Source organism: Sander lucioperca, chromosome 13, assembly GCF_008315115.2.
Source record: "Sander lucioperca isolate FBNREF2018 chromosome 13, SLUC_FBN_1.2, whole genome shotgun sequence".
Classification (NCBI taxonomy): Eukaryota; Metazoa; Chordata; class Actinopteri; order Perciformes; family Percidae; genus Sander; species Sander lucioperca.
In genome coordinates this window covers 26,256,816-26,275,102 of record NC_050185.1, presented here as the reverse complement: position 1 = coordinate 26,275,102, position 18,287 = coordinate 26,256,816, and the positions used below count along the sequence as shown (strand labels likewise).

The following is an 18,287-nucleotide window of genomic DNA, read 5'->3' as shown; positions in this document are numbered from 1 at the left end:
GCCTTCAAGTGTTTCTTGTTTCTCAATCTTTCATCCTCACCTGCCCCCTCTCTGCTGATACTATCCACCAGCACCTATCAGGATCTCTGTAATAACGTTTATAGACACAAATTCACTGAGGGGCTAATTAATAATCATTATCTAAGACAAAGGGTGATGCAACATTTAAAACTCACTATGCAAATGTCAACAAGCTCCTTACAAGTTCTGTATCCTACTTACTTACTAATTATTGTTTACTATTCATAAGATCTTCTGTGACACATTGAGTATGTTTACATCCACACTAATATTCCACTATTATTCCGAATTTTACAATATTCCAAATTAGATACAGGTCATGTAAACAGCATATTAATTATCAGGAATACAATGACCTAAAGAAGTTAACCCCATCTCATTTTCTGACTTGGACATAGGTTAAATGCTTGATGATGCTTGCACGTAATTCTTTACTGACCAATCCATAGATAATGGGGTTAATGACTGGTGGGATGATGATGAAAAGGATGCTGAAGAACTTCTTGATATTTTGCGAGATGGAAGGGAACCTTTGACTCACAATTAGGACCACTGAAGCTATTTCGTAGAGCACATACACAACAAGGTGCGATGCGCACGTCTGAAAGGCCTTACTTCGGATGGTGCTGTCAGCTCTGCCTCGTTTTACAGAAGCATGCAGGATTCTGAAGTAGGAAAAAGCAATGACGAGGAAGATGCTTGTACTCACAAACCAGGACATGGAGAGACCTAGAGAAACATAAGGAGGATCATTTAAACCATCATTAGGTAACATTTAAACATTCCACCTCAGTCTAGCATAAAAATCTGTCACATTTTGGCCTTCAGTGCTGAATATGCTGAACCCCTGCTGATAAGGGCTATGGATAAGGGACAATATTCAACAACATGTTGTATGTATGTTGCTTTATTTTAGTCTCACATTCCCAGACCTTGCATTTCTTTAAACCAATCACAATTGTGTTGACGGTGGCTCTGCAAAATAGTCTCTGTTAGGGACTTGTTTTGATAAAAACGTCCCAGTTAAATAGTAAATGTCGTAAACATACTTTTTGTAAATCTTTACAATTATTCACCGAAAGAACTAAGCAGGCCTGCCTTCTTGCATAATTCAAATTTTCGTCAAAACTTGATTTCATTTTTAGCGTTTTAACTTGGAGGTTGTTCTTGTTTCCCATTGTGAAGGGATTTTGACACAGAGATAGTAGTAAGGGAGAAGCAAAGCACATTGCCAGGATAAGCCTGGCAATCCACACATCCAGCAAATGTTTGGCTTGTCAGGCTTATCCTGGCAATGTACTTAATTATAAACAAATGCACTAACCATAAATGTTGTTTATAGGGGTGGGACTGCAGGCCAGGCCTAGGATACCACGGTTGCTGCAGTAGATGTGTTGGATGATATTGCCACACAGCGGGGTATCCACGTGCCAGGCGAAGAGCACACCAATAAACAGCAGAGCAACCAACCAGGCCAGGGCGCAGCAGGAGTGCAGCCGAGCTGATGTCATGATGGTGTGATACCTGAGTGGTTCACACACAGCAATATACCTGCAGAGGGAGAGCACTGTTACAGATGTAAAACCATCCTTAGCTTTATTCCAGTTAAAGATATATGTTTACAAGATCTTCAATATGTTTGCATCTGATTCTGTATGCACTAGAATATCCTGATGTTGCTCTTTTTTAGGCTTTGCTCACATACAAACACATAAACCCAATTACACTTCATGGCTGCAGTCAAGTCCACAAAAAGTTGGCCAGGCTGCTGGAGGATGATTTTACATGGCAAATCTACTATTTTGTGAATTTTATGCAAAGGTTAATAAACATTAAGACAGTATTTAGGACAAAAGATTCAACTTATGAATGAAAGTATTTAAAAGAGTCTAAAAGGAAACTTTTTTTTAAGAAACTAAGACCTTTCTTACCCCAAGATACAGACTGGAAACTTTGTAGGAGAACAAGGGGGTGACATGCAGAAGGTTTTATTACCCATTAATAAAAAAAATATTTAGCCCTAGTAAGAAAACAACAGCACCAAAGAACATCAGCCTGACATAACAGTTAACAGCAGAAATCTGTAAAATGAGAACTAGAAGATTTTTTTTAGATAAGTCATCTGAGTCAGTCTGTACCATCTGAGCATGACAGAAAAAGACTTGAATCTGTGATTAACTCTCTGGATATGCAGATGATTTTTATTACCTGTCATAGGCCATCACACCCAGAATAGTCTGCGCTGCGACGCCGTACGTGTGCACAGAGAAGGCCTGGGCGATGGCTGGGATGTAGGCGATTTTCTTCTGGCCCGTCAAGAAGTGTATCATGAGGCGAGGCAGCACCGCTGTGGCCCCCAACAGATCACAAACTACCAGGTTACAAACCATTACGAACATGGGTCTGTGCAGGTTCTTGTCAATGACAATGACGCACAGCACCACGCAATTCCCCAACAGCATGACCATGTAGTTAAGCAGAGCCAAGAAGAAGAAGAAGACGCCATAGCCCGGTGGTACATAGAAGCCCTCCAGCTCGAACACGATAGGCTGTGTGAGAGGAGTTACCATTGTTACGTTCTCCATCCAAAACAGTGCAGTTCTGTAAAAGACAAGTTTATCAAAACCCTCCCAACAGGTAACTTTTCACATATCAGAGATAGTGATAATAATTTTAGACTTTCAGTATAACAACACGTTACAGTAAAAGGTTGTAAAATAAACAAAAGAGGTCTTGGCCTCTGACATTTGTCTTTCTTTGTTATTAGATTAGATTAGATTAGATTAAACTTCATTGTCATTGCACAGGTAAGGACAACCAGTACAATGAAATGCAGTTTAACATCTAACCAGTGGTGCAAACATTAAAAGTTCTTTTTCTTTATAGCAGTGCTTAAAAAAGACATAAAACACAGAATGCAGTATGATCATGTTAGTCCAGTATTAAAGTGCATTAGCAATAAAGTGCATAGAGTTCTGAGAAATCAGACAGGCCATAGTCCATATCTATATAATAGTAGAGACAGAATGCAGTATGATCATATATAGTGCATTGTTGAGGTAATTCTTAAATAAATTAAATAAATCACACAGTATTACCTGCAGTAGAACACACAACTGACACTTAATGAACAGACATCTCAGAGCGATAAAGATTTCATCAAACATTAAAACAAAAGAAATAAAGGTAATGTCTATTGATCACAACACTATGAAGGTTCTTGTGGAAAGCCTAAAGCTTCCTGTTCCACTCTCCTGTCTTCTCGTCAGAGCGCTGATGAGGCTCTGACTCGTTGAGGACAGTGTGTTTGCTTTTAATAATTTTCCTTTGGGTTCTACGTGTCCATCAGAAACATAAACACACCCTTCACTTCCTCTGCAGCTCATGTCAGAAGGTGGCAATAAGACTGAACGTTTGGCTGTGATTTTAAAATGATTACTTCCTAGGAGTTATTTCAAACACATTGCTAACCATACATAAATCTGAATTTTACCACCTGAGTGAATATAAGGGTTGGTGTGACTATCTTTATAGTATTGACCTGAGGTCACTCTTCCTAAAGCTACTTGTTGAGCTGCCTTCATAGATTTGTTTACAGAAAGCGATGCCAGGAAATGAGGGCCGAGGACTTTGTGGTTCATGGTCGGCCCCTTAACCTGTAGACCATTTAGGGTGCCACCTAAAACATATTTTGCACACAAATGAACTGAAGTTTTCCTGTTATATTATCATGATAACAGTATTTTTAGGTCAGCCTTTAGTATTTAGCTACAACAGTTTTATGGTAGAGGATCACCACAAGTCCATCAGAACCACGACCTTAACATCCTTACCTTGCTAGATAAAAGAATTTTGGCATTAGAAAAGATGCTACAAATGTAGTTTGTCGTGAATTTATTCTCACTTGTGCACTGCCCGTTGAAAACGTTCCTGTTCGGAACGGGCTGATTGCTTCGGCCTCCGGTATTGCTCATCCAAACAACTTCACACTCAACACTGTGCTTCCTTGGGTCCTGAGAAATCCACCTGCTCAACCAATGCTCGAATCTACGCATCATTTACTTACAGGTAGCTATTTGGGTACAGGCTATTCCCTGGAACCAAAGAGTTCATTCTGAAAGTTACATCGCTGATGCTTGGAAAGTTTGAGTTTGCTACAAAGAGAGCAAACTGTACCCAGCATGCCGTTCTGCAGTTTAGGAGTCCCCTCTCAGTATACTACATAGTGTGTAGCTGCAGCTAGTGAACATGTTTTTGTGACAGCTTACGAGGAACAGAACTTGTTTCTCTTCCTTTCCTCCTGACTCTCCATTCTCTTCATGTACGTTCATGATCATCTCTGCCTCAGTTTGTGTGTCCGGATTGAAACTTGTGTGGTTTACCTGTGTTATCATTATTAGGCTGTAATGAGTGTCCTGGAGGCCTCGGAGCTCCCAGGTGTCTAAGTGACCAGCAGGTTAATAGAATTAAAAGCTGCAGTGAGGCATTCAAGGGACTACGCACAGGGAGCCGCTCTCTCTCTCTGGAGAGACTCCAGCCTGCAGATCGGCCTTCTCTCTTTACCTTCACACTTTTCTCTCTGCTTCCTCTTTCCATCCTATTATCCCCACTTTCTCTGAATCTGTAGAAGTGTGTGTTCTGGGGAAAGGTTTTCCAAAATATTTGATAACTTGGCTGGCATGGCTCGCAGTCTGTCATACTAAAGGTGTTGGATGGGGTTGAGGTCATGGTTCTTCCACACCAAACTGGGAAATCCAGACCAGTTCTTTGTTTATGGGGGTGTTGTTATTGTCAGGAGAGTCTTCCCCAAACTGTTGCCATAAAGCTAGAAGCACACTATTGTCTAAAATATTATCATGACCAAGAAACGTCTCAAACCAAAAGTACCTGTATAGAAAGGGCCAAACTATGTTGTTTGTTTGACAAAAGGTCATGAAGTGATTAAAGCCAAAAAGTTGTGTGTGCTCAGTAAAGTTTCAAGGGAGTCTCTATATCAGATCATGATATGTTATTATGTTCAAATGCCAAACAATGTCACGTGAGGAAGGGTCAGTGTCCACCTGAATTGTTAAGGAATTATGAATGTCTAAATTTTATCAAAATCTGGAAAGTTTTCTTGCTGCATGTGGACCAAAACATAGTATGTTGTTTGTATGTTTCATCATGCATTGACAGGGAAGGGAGAGCCTATAGATCCCAGGAGCTTTCATTAGCGCCTGTAATCAGCGTTATCCTCTGAGCTCTGATAAACATCTACTACTGGGCCTCTCTCTTTGCTCCCAGAGGACTAATTACCATCAGAAACTGTTGATAAGTGTTTTGTTAGGAAGCCGCTCACAGTGGACTCATTAACAATCGCATTTGTTTCAGAAACATTAACGCTCATTACGAGCTGCTGTGGCAACTGGAACACATGAATGATGAAACTGTTGGACCATTAGGGGGCAGTGTAGTCCCCTGAGCTCCCAACATGCAACAGTTTATAGTTTTTACAACTGTTTTGGCATACTGTTCACAACAAAGTTTCACAACGCAAAACTCAATGATGTTCAAGAGTGCACCGGGAGTCAGGCAGTTACCTTATTACCACTACATATCCCACGTTAGACTGGTTTATAGTGTATCGCCAGTCCTGCTCTTGGACAATCAGAATTATGATCACATATATTGGTTAAGTATACTGACACAAGGAAAGAAGCTGTTTAAGTGTTGGGTTGTTTTAGTTGTAGAGGGCTCTATACTGCCTACAAGGGGGATGGGACTAAGGTAGGGGGGTCAAACTCAATTTCACTAAGGGCCACACTGGAAAATTAGAATCACATCAAGGGCCAGACATATATAGTTTATTAACATGCTTTTATTTGGAAAAAGTAAAATATATTCTCATATATTCTTCTCACTTACAGTTTGGTCCACATAAAGCCCAAAAGAGGTCAGCAAAACCATTCCCATCATAGAATTAAGCACGTTAAGCAAAACAATTCATTCTGATTAGCCTACATTTTTAAAAGTAGGCTAGCACACAGCCAACTCACAACAACCTGCTTCACAGGCCTGAATATGCAAACTGTGGCTCCTGAGTCTCAAAGTCGGTAAATCTGCCAAATTCTGCTTTTAGTGTTGCGCATCTCTCTTAGGGGAAAGCAGTTGTGCGTGCATTTGCCACTGGCTGTCAGGTCACATTACCACTTTTCATCCTCAACAACACATCTCAGACAATCTGAGCAACACTTTACCATGGCTTAGCCAACATACCTCTGTGTGTAATTGCAGTTTGCCAACAGTTCCCCGTCTTTTTGGTTTAGCGCACAACTAGGCGGGCCAATATTTATTGTGAACCTAAATTGATATGCGGCACAGATAAACATTTGAGGCCAGATTTTGCCCGCGGGCCTTGAGTTTGACACGTTATGATGTTTTTTCAAGACCATTTCTTGGCTAGAAAGGCGCACAAGCCTAAGTCCTGTGTAAGGTCCCCAGATCAAAAGTTCACATCGAGTACAGTGAACACAACAGACTACACATGGCAGCTTAAATTTTTGCTCAGAGACCAAGAAACCAACCAGCACGAGGCTCCATATTTACCATAGTTAGTTTGTGGCAGTTTGATTTAATATAACTTAAGAAAATGTACCATGTGAGCATAAAATATAAACAAAAAGTATAAAGGTCTTATGAAATAATGCAGGTAATGCTAATTTTGTACTTTGTTTTGCAATTGCATTAAATAAAGCAGTTTACATGTAGTGGAGCTGAGGCGTTGGGGGGCCTGAGGGCATTTGCCTATCTTATCCTGGTTGGTGAATTGGCCCTGGGCACCAGTGTATTTTGTGCAGTGCTGAATGTCTGTTGCAGCCTTATTGTTGTCGTGTTTGGTGCTGAGCCAAACCAGACTGTGATGGATTTGCAGGGAATTGACTGAAAATGACTCACACTGATCTTCCTAACTACTAGATGCAACAAGTCCCCCAAGCCAGACGACGATATGAGTCGTTTGTTCCTCCCCTCTAATACGACCCACAGGAGCATTTTCCATCCTCATATCTACAGGGTTTCCGCGGGGTCTTAAAAAGTCTAAAAAAGTCTAAAATTTCAAAATAAAAATGTTGGCCTTAAAAAGTCTTAAATTCGCTGAAGTACTGTGTTTTAGGTCTTAAATCATTTTAAACAGGTTTTAATTTCCCTACGTCCATGTAACGCTACCTCTAATGCTCATTGAAATTAGCCTGGTCCTGCCAGACTCTGGTACACTAGCCTGGTCCTACCAGACTCTGGTACACTAGCCTGGTCCTACCAGACTCTGGTCATTTAGCCTGGTCCTACCAGACTCTGGTCCATTAGCCTGGTCCTACCAGACTCTGGTACACTAGCCTGGTCCGACCAGACTCTGGTACATTAGCCTGGTCCTACCAGACTCTGGTCCATTAGCCTGGTCCTACCAGACTCTGGTACACTAGCCTGGTCCGACCAGACTCTGGTACATTAGCCTGGTCCTACCAGACTCTGGTCCATTAGCCTGGTCCGACCAGACTCTGGTACACTAGCCTGGTCCTACCAGACTTTTGGTACATTAGCCTGGTCCTACCAGACTCTGGTCCATTAGCCTGGTCCTACCAGACTCTGGTACACTAGCCTGGTCCTACCAGACTCTGGTCCATTAGCCTGGTCCTACCAGACTCTGGTACACTGGCCTGGTCCTACCAGACTCTGTTACACTAGCCTGGTCCTACCAGACTCTGGTCCATTAGCCTGGTCCTACCAGACTCTGGTACACTAGCCTGGTCCTACCAGACTCTGGTACATTTCATTTGTACAGAGATTCTGGCCACTCTCCATTGACAAGTGTTAACTTCCTTGAATCAGAATCAGAATCACTTTATTCGCCAAATGCATCAGCAGATACACAGGAATTTGACATGGCAATCAGTAACAGAAGCAGAATGCATAAGCATATGCTTAAAACAATTAATAATAAAATAGTCCAAAGATAAAATAGTGACAGGGATCAGCTATTCAGAAGGGAAATAGCTCTTGGAAAAAAGCTATTGAGGTGGCGTGAGGTCCTTGTCCTCATCGCCCTGTACCTTCTTCCTGAGGGAAGCAGCCTAAAAATGTCACTTGCTGGATGGGAGTGATCAGCAGCAATTTTAGCTGCCCTCTTCCTGACTGTGGCCTCATACAGATCACTGATCGACAGCTGCCTCTGTCCAGTCAGCCTCTCTGCACAATGCCCTGCAGTCTGTTCTTCGCCCTGGCCGATGCTGAGGCAAACCATACAGTAATGGATGTTGACAGAAGGTTTTCCACAGTGGCTCTGTAAAACCTAGATCGAACAGAGCTGGAGACGTTCAGTTTAGTTAACTGCCTTAGGAAAAACATTCCACTGTGAGCCCTCTTGATAATGGATGAACTGTTTTCCTCCCATTTCAGGTTGTTTGTGATGACAGTGCCTAAGAATTTAAATGATTCCACCTCCTTCACAACAGAACTCTTGATGGTTAGGGATGGGAGAGAGGAGGGGGGATCTGCGGAAGTCTATCACCATTTCCACTGTCCTTTGTTGGTTAAGCTCCAGATTGTTATTGTCACACCACCCAACCAAATGAGACACTTCCTGCCTATAAGTAGCCTCGTCATTGTCCTTAATAAGGCCGACCAAGGTGGTATCGTCTGCAAATTTAATCAACTTGATGGAACTGCTGTTGGAAGTGCAATTATTGGTGTACAATGAGTAGAGAAATGGTGACAGCACACACCCTTGAGGTGCTCCAATGTTGGTGTACCAGAGATCAGACATGTGCTGGCCGAGCCGCACCTGCTGTTGTCTATTGCTGAAAAAATCCATTATCCAGCGGCAGATAGAGGGTTCCACCCCCATCAGTGACAGCTTCCTCCGTAGCCGCTCAGGTAGGATGGTGTTAAAGGCGGCACTGAAATCTACAAACAGCATCCTTACATAGGAGCCAGGAGAGCCGAGGTGGTCCAGAGCATAGTGCAGGCCTAAGTTGACTGCATCATCCACTGAGCGGTTTGCCATGTAAGCAAACTGCAGTGGATCAAGATGGGGAGCTGTGATGGGTTTGAGATGAAACAGAACCAACCGCTCAAGACATTTCATAACCACTAATGTAAGGGCCACCAGTCTGTAGTCATTCAGGCCCACTGCACTGTTCTTCTTCGGTACTGGAATAATGGTTGATGACTTAAAACAAACCGGAACCTTGCATAAGACAATGGACTGATTAAAAATGTCTGTAAAAACTGGAGCGAGCTGACTGGCACAGTGCTTCAGGGTGGCAGGCGAGATCCCATCGGTGCCACCTGCTTTTCTTACATTCTGCCGGCTAAATAGTCAGTGCACGTCCTTCTCCTCAATATGAAAGGGGGCCTGATTTTGAGGGGTAGTGTTCTCCCCCTCCCTGAATGGTACTTCATGATTATGAGGCAGTGTGGGAATGACACCCAGATCCAGATTTAAGGCGGGTACTCTGTTGAAGTTTAAAACTATTGGATCTGCCCAGAGCCACTCTGGATCTGCCATAACCAATCGCTAATGGTTGGTCGTGACGTCGGCTTAGCATCACTAGCGTTAGCCTTAGCCAACTCCTTCAACACTAACGGAGCGAGCTGGAAAATCTAACTGTTCCCGAACCCCGTGGGGAGGAGGGCCACAACATCATGGCCACCAACAAAACTCAGCAAAGATTGTTCTTGTTCGGGCTTTAACTTCTGGATATTCGGCAGCGTTGCCACAACGGACCGAATGGCTTTGCTCGCATCTTTCTCTGCCGCCATTACGGAACTACAACTCAAACTAGCGCACGACCTCGACGTCATCGTTCTCAGCCACTCCCTCTGTTCGCTGATTGGACCGGTAAAGATTTGGCCGGAGAAAACCCAAGAATATACCGCAAACCCAGATGTAGTACTAAAGGGAAATTAAAATTGAGCGGAAGTATGTAGGAGGGCGGAGCCAGGCTACATTGAAATGCTCCTGCAGCGAAAATAGAATAGAACATTGTAATTTTTATTCTGTAGTATTGTAGTTCATCTAGTCCAAATATAATTCGCTATATTACAACTACAATGAATGAGGTCTAGGTCAGGCTCAGAGGATAACGCTGATTACAGGCGCTAATGAAAGCTCCTGGGAGCTATAGGCTCTCCCTTCCCTGTCAATGCATGATGAAACATACAAACAACATACTATGTTTTGGTCCACATGCAGCAAGAAAACTTTCCAGATTTTGATAAAATTTGGACATTCATAATTCCTTAACAATTCAGGTGAACACTGACCCTTCCTCACGTGACATTGTTTGGCATTTGAACATAATAACATATCATGATCTGATATAGAGACTCCCTTGAAACTTTACTGGTCTCTAGGTCCTCCACACGGTGACTAGACACCAGTCCTATAATGCGAATGAGGAAATCAGGGAATTTTTTCAGACGATGTTTCTGGACATCTGACGTTATATAGGTCTTGAATTTCATTCATTATGGTCTTAATAAGCTCTCAAAAGAACTTAAATTTGACTTGGTTAAAACTGCAGTAACCCTGTATCCAAACCAGAGAATGTTGGTTGCAGATTTGAACATAAAGCTTGCAGTTTTAAAAGCTTCTTAAATGTTGTGAAATGGTCGCAGTTTGGTTATGTTTAAGCACCAGAACTACTTAGTTTAGAAGAAGAGTGTGGTGGTTTGGGACAAAATCAGGCATTACTTCACTCCCGGTTAGGCATGTAACGCAGCACATGACGTAAAGTTTAACAAAAACCTGCAGTTTACTTTTATTTATTCCACCAACCCAACCCCACCCCACACCTAACCCATTAGGCTTAGGTTAGAACACCATTGAGCGACATTTGGTGACATGTTTTGAATTCAATTCAATTCAATTTATTTATAGTATCAAATCATAACAAGAGTTATCTCGAGACACTTTACAGATAGAGTAGGTCTAGACCAAACTCTGTACTTTACGAAGCCCCAATTATTACAGTGGTTGCCTCAAGAGCAAGCATTAGCAGTAGCTATTGCGACAGTGGCAAGGAAAAACTCCCTTTTTTTTTGTTAGGAAGAAACCTCGGACAGACCCAGACTCTTGGTAGGCGGTGTCTGACGGCACCAGTTGGGGGAGTGGTGAATGGTGGCAATAATAGTCATAATAAAGATAGTGAAGCAGTGATCACAATGGTAGTCATAGTAGTTCATGTCATAGTAGGGCACAGCAGGGCGTTACGGGGTGTAGTGTGGCACAGCAGCCTGGGTGGACGCGGTTGGACGCGGCAGGACGCAGTCGGACACTGCGGGGAAATGCAGAGCGTAGCAGGGTGTAGTAAGTCCATAGCGTCAGCTGCACCCAGGACCCCGGTGTAGGTGCCACCCAATTCCAAGGCGATGTTCTGGGTGAAGAAGAAGCAAAGGGACTCCGGGGAGAAAACTCCCCAGAGATAGGTTAGTAACAGGCATTTCTGGGACTAAGATGCACACAAAAGGAGACAAGTGAAAAGAGAGAAGAGGGAGCGGCTCATTGTGTCCTTGGAAGGAGCTTCCCACAGCAGTCTAGAGTTATAATAGTATAACTAAGAGAGGCAGGCTAAAGAGAGGGGCCCTGGACCGGGCTCGTACTCTCCCCTGCCGGAACGGGCTTGTACTTCCTGCCTCCCTCTACTCTACTCTACTATGCTGCAACTCCTCACTCCCTAACTATAAGCTTTATCAAAGATGATGGTTTTCAGTTTATTCTTAAATGTGGCGACGGTGTCAGCCCCCCGAACCCAAGTTGGGAGCTGGTTCCACAGGAGAGGAGCCTGGTAGCTGAAGGCTCTGGCTCCCATTCTACTTTTAGAGACTCTAGGAACCACAAGTAGCTCTGAGTTCTGGGAGCGTAGTGCTCTAGTGGGACAATAAGGTACTAAAAGCTCTTCTATGTATGATGGTGCTTGACCATTTAGTGCTTTGTAGGTCAGGAGAAGGATTTTAAATTCAATCCTGGATTTTACAGGAAGCCAATGCAGAGAAGCTAATACAGGAGAAATGTGATCTCTTTTGTTAGTTCTTGTCAGAACACGTGCTGCAGCATTCTGGATCAGCTGGAGGGTCTTGAGGGACTTATTTGAGCAGCCTGATAGTAAAGAATTACAGTAGTCCAGCCGGGAAGTTACGAATGCATGGACTAGTTTTTCAGCATCGTTTTGAGACAGGATGTTCCTGATTTTGGCAATGTTACGAAGATGGAAAAAGGCTGTTCTTGAGGTTTGTTTTAAGTGGGCGTTAAAGGATAGATCCTGGTCAAAAATGACTCCTAGATTTCTGACAGTAGTGCTGGAGGCCAGGGCAATACCATCTAGGGTAGCTATATATTTAGATAATGAAGTTCGGTGGTGCTTGGGTCCCAGCACAATAACTTCCGTTTTGTTTGAGTTCAACATCAGAAAATTGTGGGTCATCCAGGATTTTATATCTTTAATGCACGCTTGAAGTTTAGCTAACTGACCGCTTTCGTCTGGCTTGATTGACAGATATAATTGGGTGTCGTCTGCGTAACAGTGAAAGTTAATTGAGTGTTTCCTAATAATATTGCCTAGAGGAAGCATATATAAAGAGAATAGAATTGGTCCAAGCACTGAGCCTTGAGGAACGCCATGGCTAACTTTAGCGTATTTGGATGGTTTATCGTTAATATTAACAAATTGGGATCGCTCAGAAAAATAGGACTTAAACCAGCTTAGTGCGATTCCTTTAATGCCAACTAAATGTTCCAGTCTCTGTAAGAGGATGGTATGGTCAATAGTGTCGAATGCAGCACTAAGATCTAATAAGACAAGTACGGAGACAAGTCCTTTGTCAGCAGCAGTTAGAAGGTCGTTAGTGATTTTCACCAGTGCCGTCTCTGTGCTATGATGCATTCTAAATCCTGACTGAAAGTCTTCAAATAGACTATTTCTATGCAGAAAGTCACACAATTGATTAGCGACTACCTTCTCAAGGATTTTGGAGAGAAACGGGAGGTTAGATATAGGTCTATAGTTGGCTAAGACCTCAGGGTCGAGGGTGGGTTTTTTCAGAATAGGTTTTATCACAGCTACTTTAAAAGACTGCGGTACGTGACCCGTTAATAAGGACATATTGATCGTATCTAGTAATGTGGTGTTGACCACAGGTAGTGCTTCTTTAAGTAGCTTCGTTGGAATGGGGTCTAAGAGACAGGTAGTTGGCTTAGCTGAAGAGACCCTTAACATTAATTGTTGGAGGTCTAAAGGATAAAAGCCGTCTAAATAAGTATCAGGTCTTATCGTTCTCTCTAGCCCTCCTGCGCCCAATGGTGAGTCGTTGGAAGCTGTGGGCAGAAGGTGATGAATTTTTTCTCTAATTGTTATAATTTTATCATTAAAAAGGTCATGAAGTCATCACTGCTCAGAGCTATAGGAATAGATGGCTCAATAGAGCTGTGACTATCTGTCAGCCTGGCTACAGTGCTGAAAAGAAACCTTGGGTTGTTCTTATTTTCTTCTATTAGTGTTGAGTAATAGTCTGATCTGGCATTTCTGAGGGCCCTCCTATAATTTTTTAGACTATCTTGCCAATCCACACGAGATTCTTCCAGTTTGGTGGAACGCCATTTACTTTCAAGTTTTCGTGAGATTTGTTTTAATTTGCGAGTTTGGGAGTTATACCAAGGTGCTAGTTTCCTTTCCTTCATCATCTTCTTTTTGAGAGGAGCAACCGAGTCTAAAGTAGTCCGTAGGCAGGCCGTAGCAGCGTCTACAAAGTTATCAAGTTGGGAGGGACTAGAGTTAACGTAACAGTCCTCTGTTATATTAAGGCATGACATTGAGTTAAGTGCTGTTGGAATAGCTTCCTTAAATTTAGCTATAGCACTGTCAGATAAGCATCTAGTGTAGAAACTTTTATTTAATTTCGTATAGTCTGGTAGTAGGAATTCGAAAGTTATTAAAAAATGGTCTGATAATAAAGGATTCTGCGGAAATACTATTAAATCGTCAATTTTGATGCCATATTCTAGCACAAGGTCGAGGGTGTGGTTAAAACAGTGCGTGGCCTTATGCACCCTCTGACTGAAACCAATAGAATCTAGCAGTGAATTGAAAGCAGTACTAAGGCTATTGCTCTCAATGTCCACATGGATATTAAAATCACCTACAATAAGTACTTTGTCTGATTGAAGGACTACGCATGATAAAAACTCTGAGAATTCAGATAAAAACTCAGAATATGGACCTGGTGCTCGGTAAACAACAACGAATATAATTGGCTGTACTGTTTTCCATGTTGGGTGTTGAAGATTAAGAACAAGGCTTTCAAACGAGTTATAATTTAGTTTAGGTTTAGGATTAATTAACAGGCTCGAGTCAAATATGGCTGCAACTCCCCCTCCTCGGCCTGAGCCTCGTGGAATTTGGGTATTATTATGACTGGGAGGAGTGGCTTCGTTTAAACTAACATATTCGTCATGGCCCAGCCAGGTTTCGGTGAGGCAGAATAAATCAATGTGGTTATCTGATATCAATTCGTTTACCAATAATGCTTTCGATGACAGAGATCTAATATTTAATAGCCCACATTTGATTTTCCTATTCTGTTCTGTCGTTGCAGTGGTTGTTTTAATTCCAATTAGGTTGTTTAGTATAGCACCTCTTTTATTAGTGTTTGGTTTAAACGGTCTCAGTCGGGGGACAGACACGGTGGTTATGGGATTATGAATGGGTGATTGCTCTGAAGGGAGCACAGAGGGGCGTATAGCGCTGTATCTCTGATTATTGACTTTGGGAGAGTGTGTCTGGTCAGTGTGCTTGTGGGAGTGTTTACGGGATGTAAACAGTCAATCAGAGGTCTGGGTATGCAGGGCGTGGTGCAAATTTCCACGTAGCATCTGGCTTCCGCGTGTATTGGGATGAATCCCATCCCTGCTGAACAGGGAGCCACGTTCCCAAAACAGATTGAAGTTGTCAATAAAACCTATCCTGTGAATACTGCATGTGAGCTGGAGCCAGGTGTTAAGGGAGAGTAGTCTGCTAAAGAGGCCTGATCCGCGACCTAGAGATGGAAGTGGGCCCGAAATAAAAACCGACTTCCCAGTGCTTTTTAAAGCCTCAATGAGAGTGGTAAAGTCTCGCCTTGTGCGCTCACACTCCTGAATCCGAGTGGACATGTCGTTATGTCCACAATGGACCACGATGCGTTTGATAGAGGTCGGAAATGAGGGTATCAGGTCCATAACTTTAGCCAGGATGTCTGCAACTTTGGCTCCGGGAAAACAGTGTGTGACAGCATTATGAAACCGTAGGTCTCTAGTGATGGAGTCCCCAATAATTACTGTGGTTAGGGGGAAGAGCGGACGAGGAGTGGGGGGGGTGTGGGTAGCCGGTGACGGGAGCAAAACAGTCAGTGTCGGTTTCAGATGGGCAGGGAAAAGAAGAGGAAGAATGCTTACCGTTCGGTTGTGGAGATTGTTTTTGAGGAACGTTGTCATTTGGCTGATCCAGGCAGTGTAGGCCACCGGACCGTCTGACTACCGCATCCCTCAGAAGCTTTCGCCGCGCGGTAGCAATCGTCTTCCGTGACGACGGCTGGTCAGTCTGCTTTGAAGCGGGGCGAGCCCGGTGAGCCGCACTGGCCACCACCGGCTCCGACTCCGACAAAGCATTGAAGCGGTTGGAGAGGCTGAGGGCAGGAGGCGATGGAGCCCTACCCGAGGCTCTCTTTCGGCCGCAAACCACCTCAGTCCAGGGTGGCTTGATAACCGGTGTCGAGCAGGACGATGGGCGTGGGCAGGCAGCTGGGTCCCATGGCGCGGTATCCTGGAAGGCCGCCGAGAGAGATGAGATCCGGAGCGACTGATTATGAGCCACGTCCAAGCAGGCGGTTAACAAAGCATCTTTGGTTTTTAAGTCCTCGGAAAGCCGACGAACATCTTCCCTGAGGTCAGCAATTTCTTTGTTTGTATTATTGAACAACGAGGAAATCCTGAGGGGGAGTGGGGACTCGCCAGGTGTAGAGGTAGCCATGAAGCTAGCGTTAGTTTAGCCGGTAGGCCTAGTCTTGATAAATTAGCGTGAGGCTAATACTTACTTACACGTAAAAACGTTTGTGTGTCAGACAGAATAAATACAAATACCACAAATATTAGGGAGTGAATGATGCTTGTATGGAATTATGTTTGTTGTGAATGTGCTTGGAGAGGTACAGTGCAGAGACTCTGGTATGGATTTTAAACTTATTTAGCTCCATCTTCTGGTCAGTGTTTGTTACTGCAGGGTAGAGTTCCTGCTGGGGCAACATAAAGCCACATATAGCAATAAAAGTAACTAGAACACACTAACAAACACTTATGGGGGAATTTCTTTGAGTTTTCTTTATCTCAAAGTTCTAGAAATATGTCTGCATATGTTTATAACAGTGATGGGCCAGTCTGCCCATTGAGCCACACATGAAATTGAACTATTTACATTGACATACAGACTCTTCTTGGTTAGCAGTGTGAAAAGCTGTACTTTAGAGAGAAAGTGTGATAAAGGATTCAGGTTCAGTGGTCTGTTTATGTAGTTGGTAAAAACTTTGCCACGCCAGAAGCAAAATACAATTCTGAGTTAGCATAATTGTAATCTTGAAATGGCTTTAAAAATGTAAACAAAAACTGGTTGCTTTTGCATGAATATCCATGAATGGTGCAAGGGAGTCCATTTGTCAGTTAGTATTTTTAGTTATTTAGTCTTTATATATCCCATTTGATTCTTTCTTAATCAGCAATCATGTTTTAATTTTTGCACTGAGATAATTTCTATATAGTCTATGAGGAACTGACAATGCAGAAGTAGGGTAGGGATTTCTGGCACAACTTTACCTACTTCCAAGGTGCATGGAGAAGGTAAATAGACTGAAAATAGCAACACTTGAGAGACCACTATGTTTAGTCGTGTGGCCTTTATCAGGGTAGATACTCTTATACATCCTCTCATGCTGTCATGCCATGTTTTCTTTTTCCTGCAAAGACTTCAGTGAACGTTCTGGTGTATTCTACTCTTCACACAGCTACATAAACTTTGTAACTTTAGTAACTCATCCTCAAATCTGTATTTTTCTACTATAGTTCTTGATCTGCATCCACAGCTGTTGTACAACTGAAACAGTTTGAGGTAGATGTCTGCAGCAGCAGCGCCCTCTGCTGCAGACAGACCAGACTGCAGCTCTTAAGACTCCAACCGTAATACACATTATGTCAGGGATCGGGCAACCTTTTTAATATGAAGTGCCATTTTAAAATGGGTTTGTTAATCAGTGCTCCATAGGGTTAGGGTTAGTAATAAGTCTGTGAAGAAGGCAACCAGTACTAGTCAATCAGGGGCAGAATAGGGCGCATCTTCACGGAATGTGGATGGGGAAAAAAGTCAATCAAACTACCGTAAATAACAGGCTGTGCTCTTGCTAATGGATGGGAAAGAGGTCATTTGGCATGCGGATTGTAACATTTCCCAAAAACTCTCTTGCGCATGTATTTCTAGTGTGCCATTGGTTGAGTTACCGCATGGTGATGGTGGCACTAGTGGCTAAGGTTGCTGACCTCTGCAAAATGGGCTACCACCAGTACTTTTAGATATTTTTTCATTTGCTATCCAACACCAGTGTTAATCTCTGCACATAATTAAGTTTTCTAATTATTTGCACAAATATGCACAAGAGGAAAACATAAACCAAACGTCTGAGGAGGAACTATTTCATAGTGTTTAAGATTTCCTTTATGAATTAAATAAAAACTCATTTTGGGCATTTGTGCATCTGCTTTTTTTTCATTCAACATTATCTTTCCTTTAAAGAAATATCAGTTTGCAGCTTTGTGACAGTGTGATACAGTTCACAAAATTAGGTATATCTGCCACCCATCCAAACCCCCTGGTTCACTTCTCCTCACTCCAAACCCTCTTCTCTCTAACTAAAATAATAATAACAATAATGAAAATAATTAGGGCTGGGTTTAAAAAATTGATTTCCAGATTTAAAACGATTTTCCTTTGAATGATCCTATATCGATTCATGAATCATATATCCATAATAGATCTCTGTGTCATAATAAACTAGAAGACCTAAGGAATCCATTGGTACCAACTATGTCATGCTGGCTTGTCAGGAAGAGGGTTAAAAACTGCACCAAAGATGACCTCTCGCCTCCAAATGTCTGAATGAAATGTCACTCAATAATCACTGACTGTAGAGTCTGTAGTGCTCCACTTTATTGCTTG

The 18,287-nt window shown here is 42.7% G+C and overlaps 1 protein-coding gene across 1 annotated transcript; it reads right to left on the bottom strand.

The window, feature by feature from the left end:
* Window positions 1–397: 397 nt before the first annotated feature.
* LOC116041496 (olfactory receptor 2K2-like) lies at window positions 398–2,625 on the bottom strand. The gene is made up of 3 exons (XM_031287396.2): window positions 2,230–2,625; window positions 1,346–1,572; window positions 398–750 (listed from the first exon to the last, which is right to left on the bottom strand). The coding sequence occupies exons 1-3, from the start codon at window positions 2,604–2,606 to the stop codon at window positions 398–400; spliced, it is 957 nt and encodes a 318-aa protein (XP_031143256.2). The 5' UTR covers window positions 2,607–2,625.
* Between the last annotated feature and the right edge of the window lie 15,662 nt (window positions 2,626–18,287).

Bases quoted from the DNA above. Each gene is read 5' to 3' on its own strand.
- LOC116041496 (XM_031287396.2), bottom strand. From the start codon at position 2,606: ATGGAGAACGTAACAATGGTAACTCCTCTCACACAGCCTATCGTGTTC. The intron at 1,573-2,229 runs GTAATAAAAATC...CTCCCTCTGCAG, and splicing joins GGTGTGATGGCCTATGACAG to GTATATTGCTGTGTGTGAAC. The intron at 751-1,345 runs GTTAGTGCATTT...ATGTTTCTCTAG, and splicing joins CCCTATAAACAACATTTATG to GTCTCTCCATGTCCTGGTTT.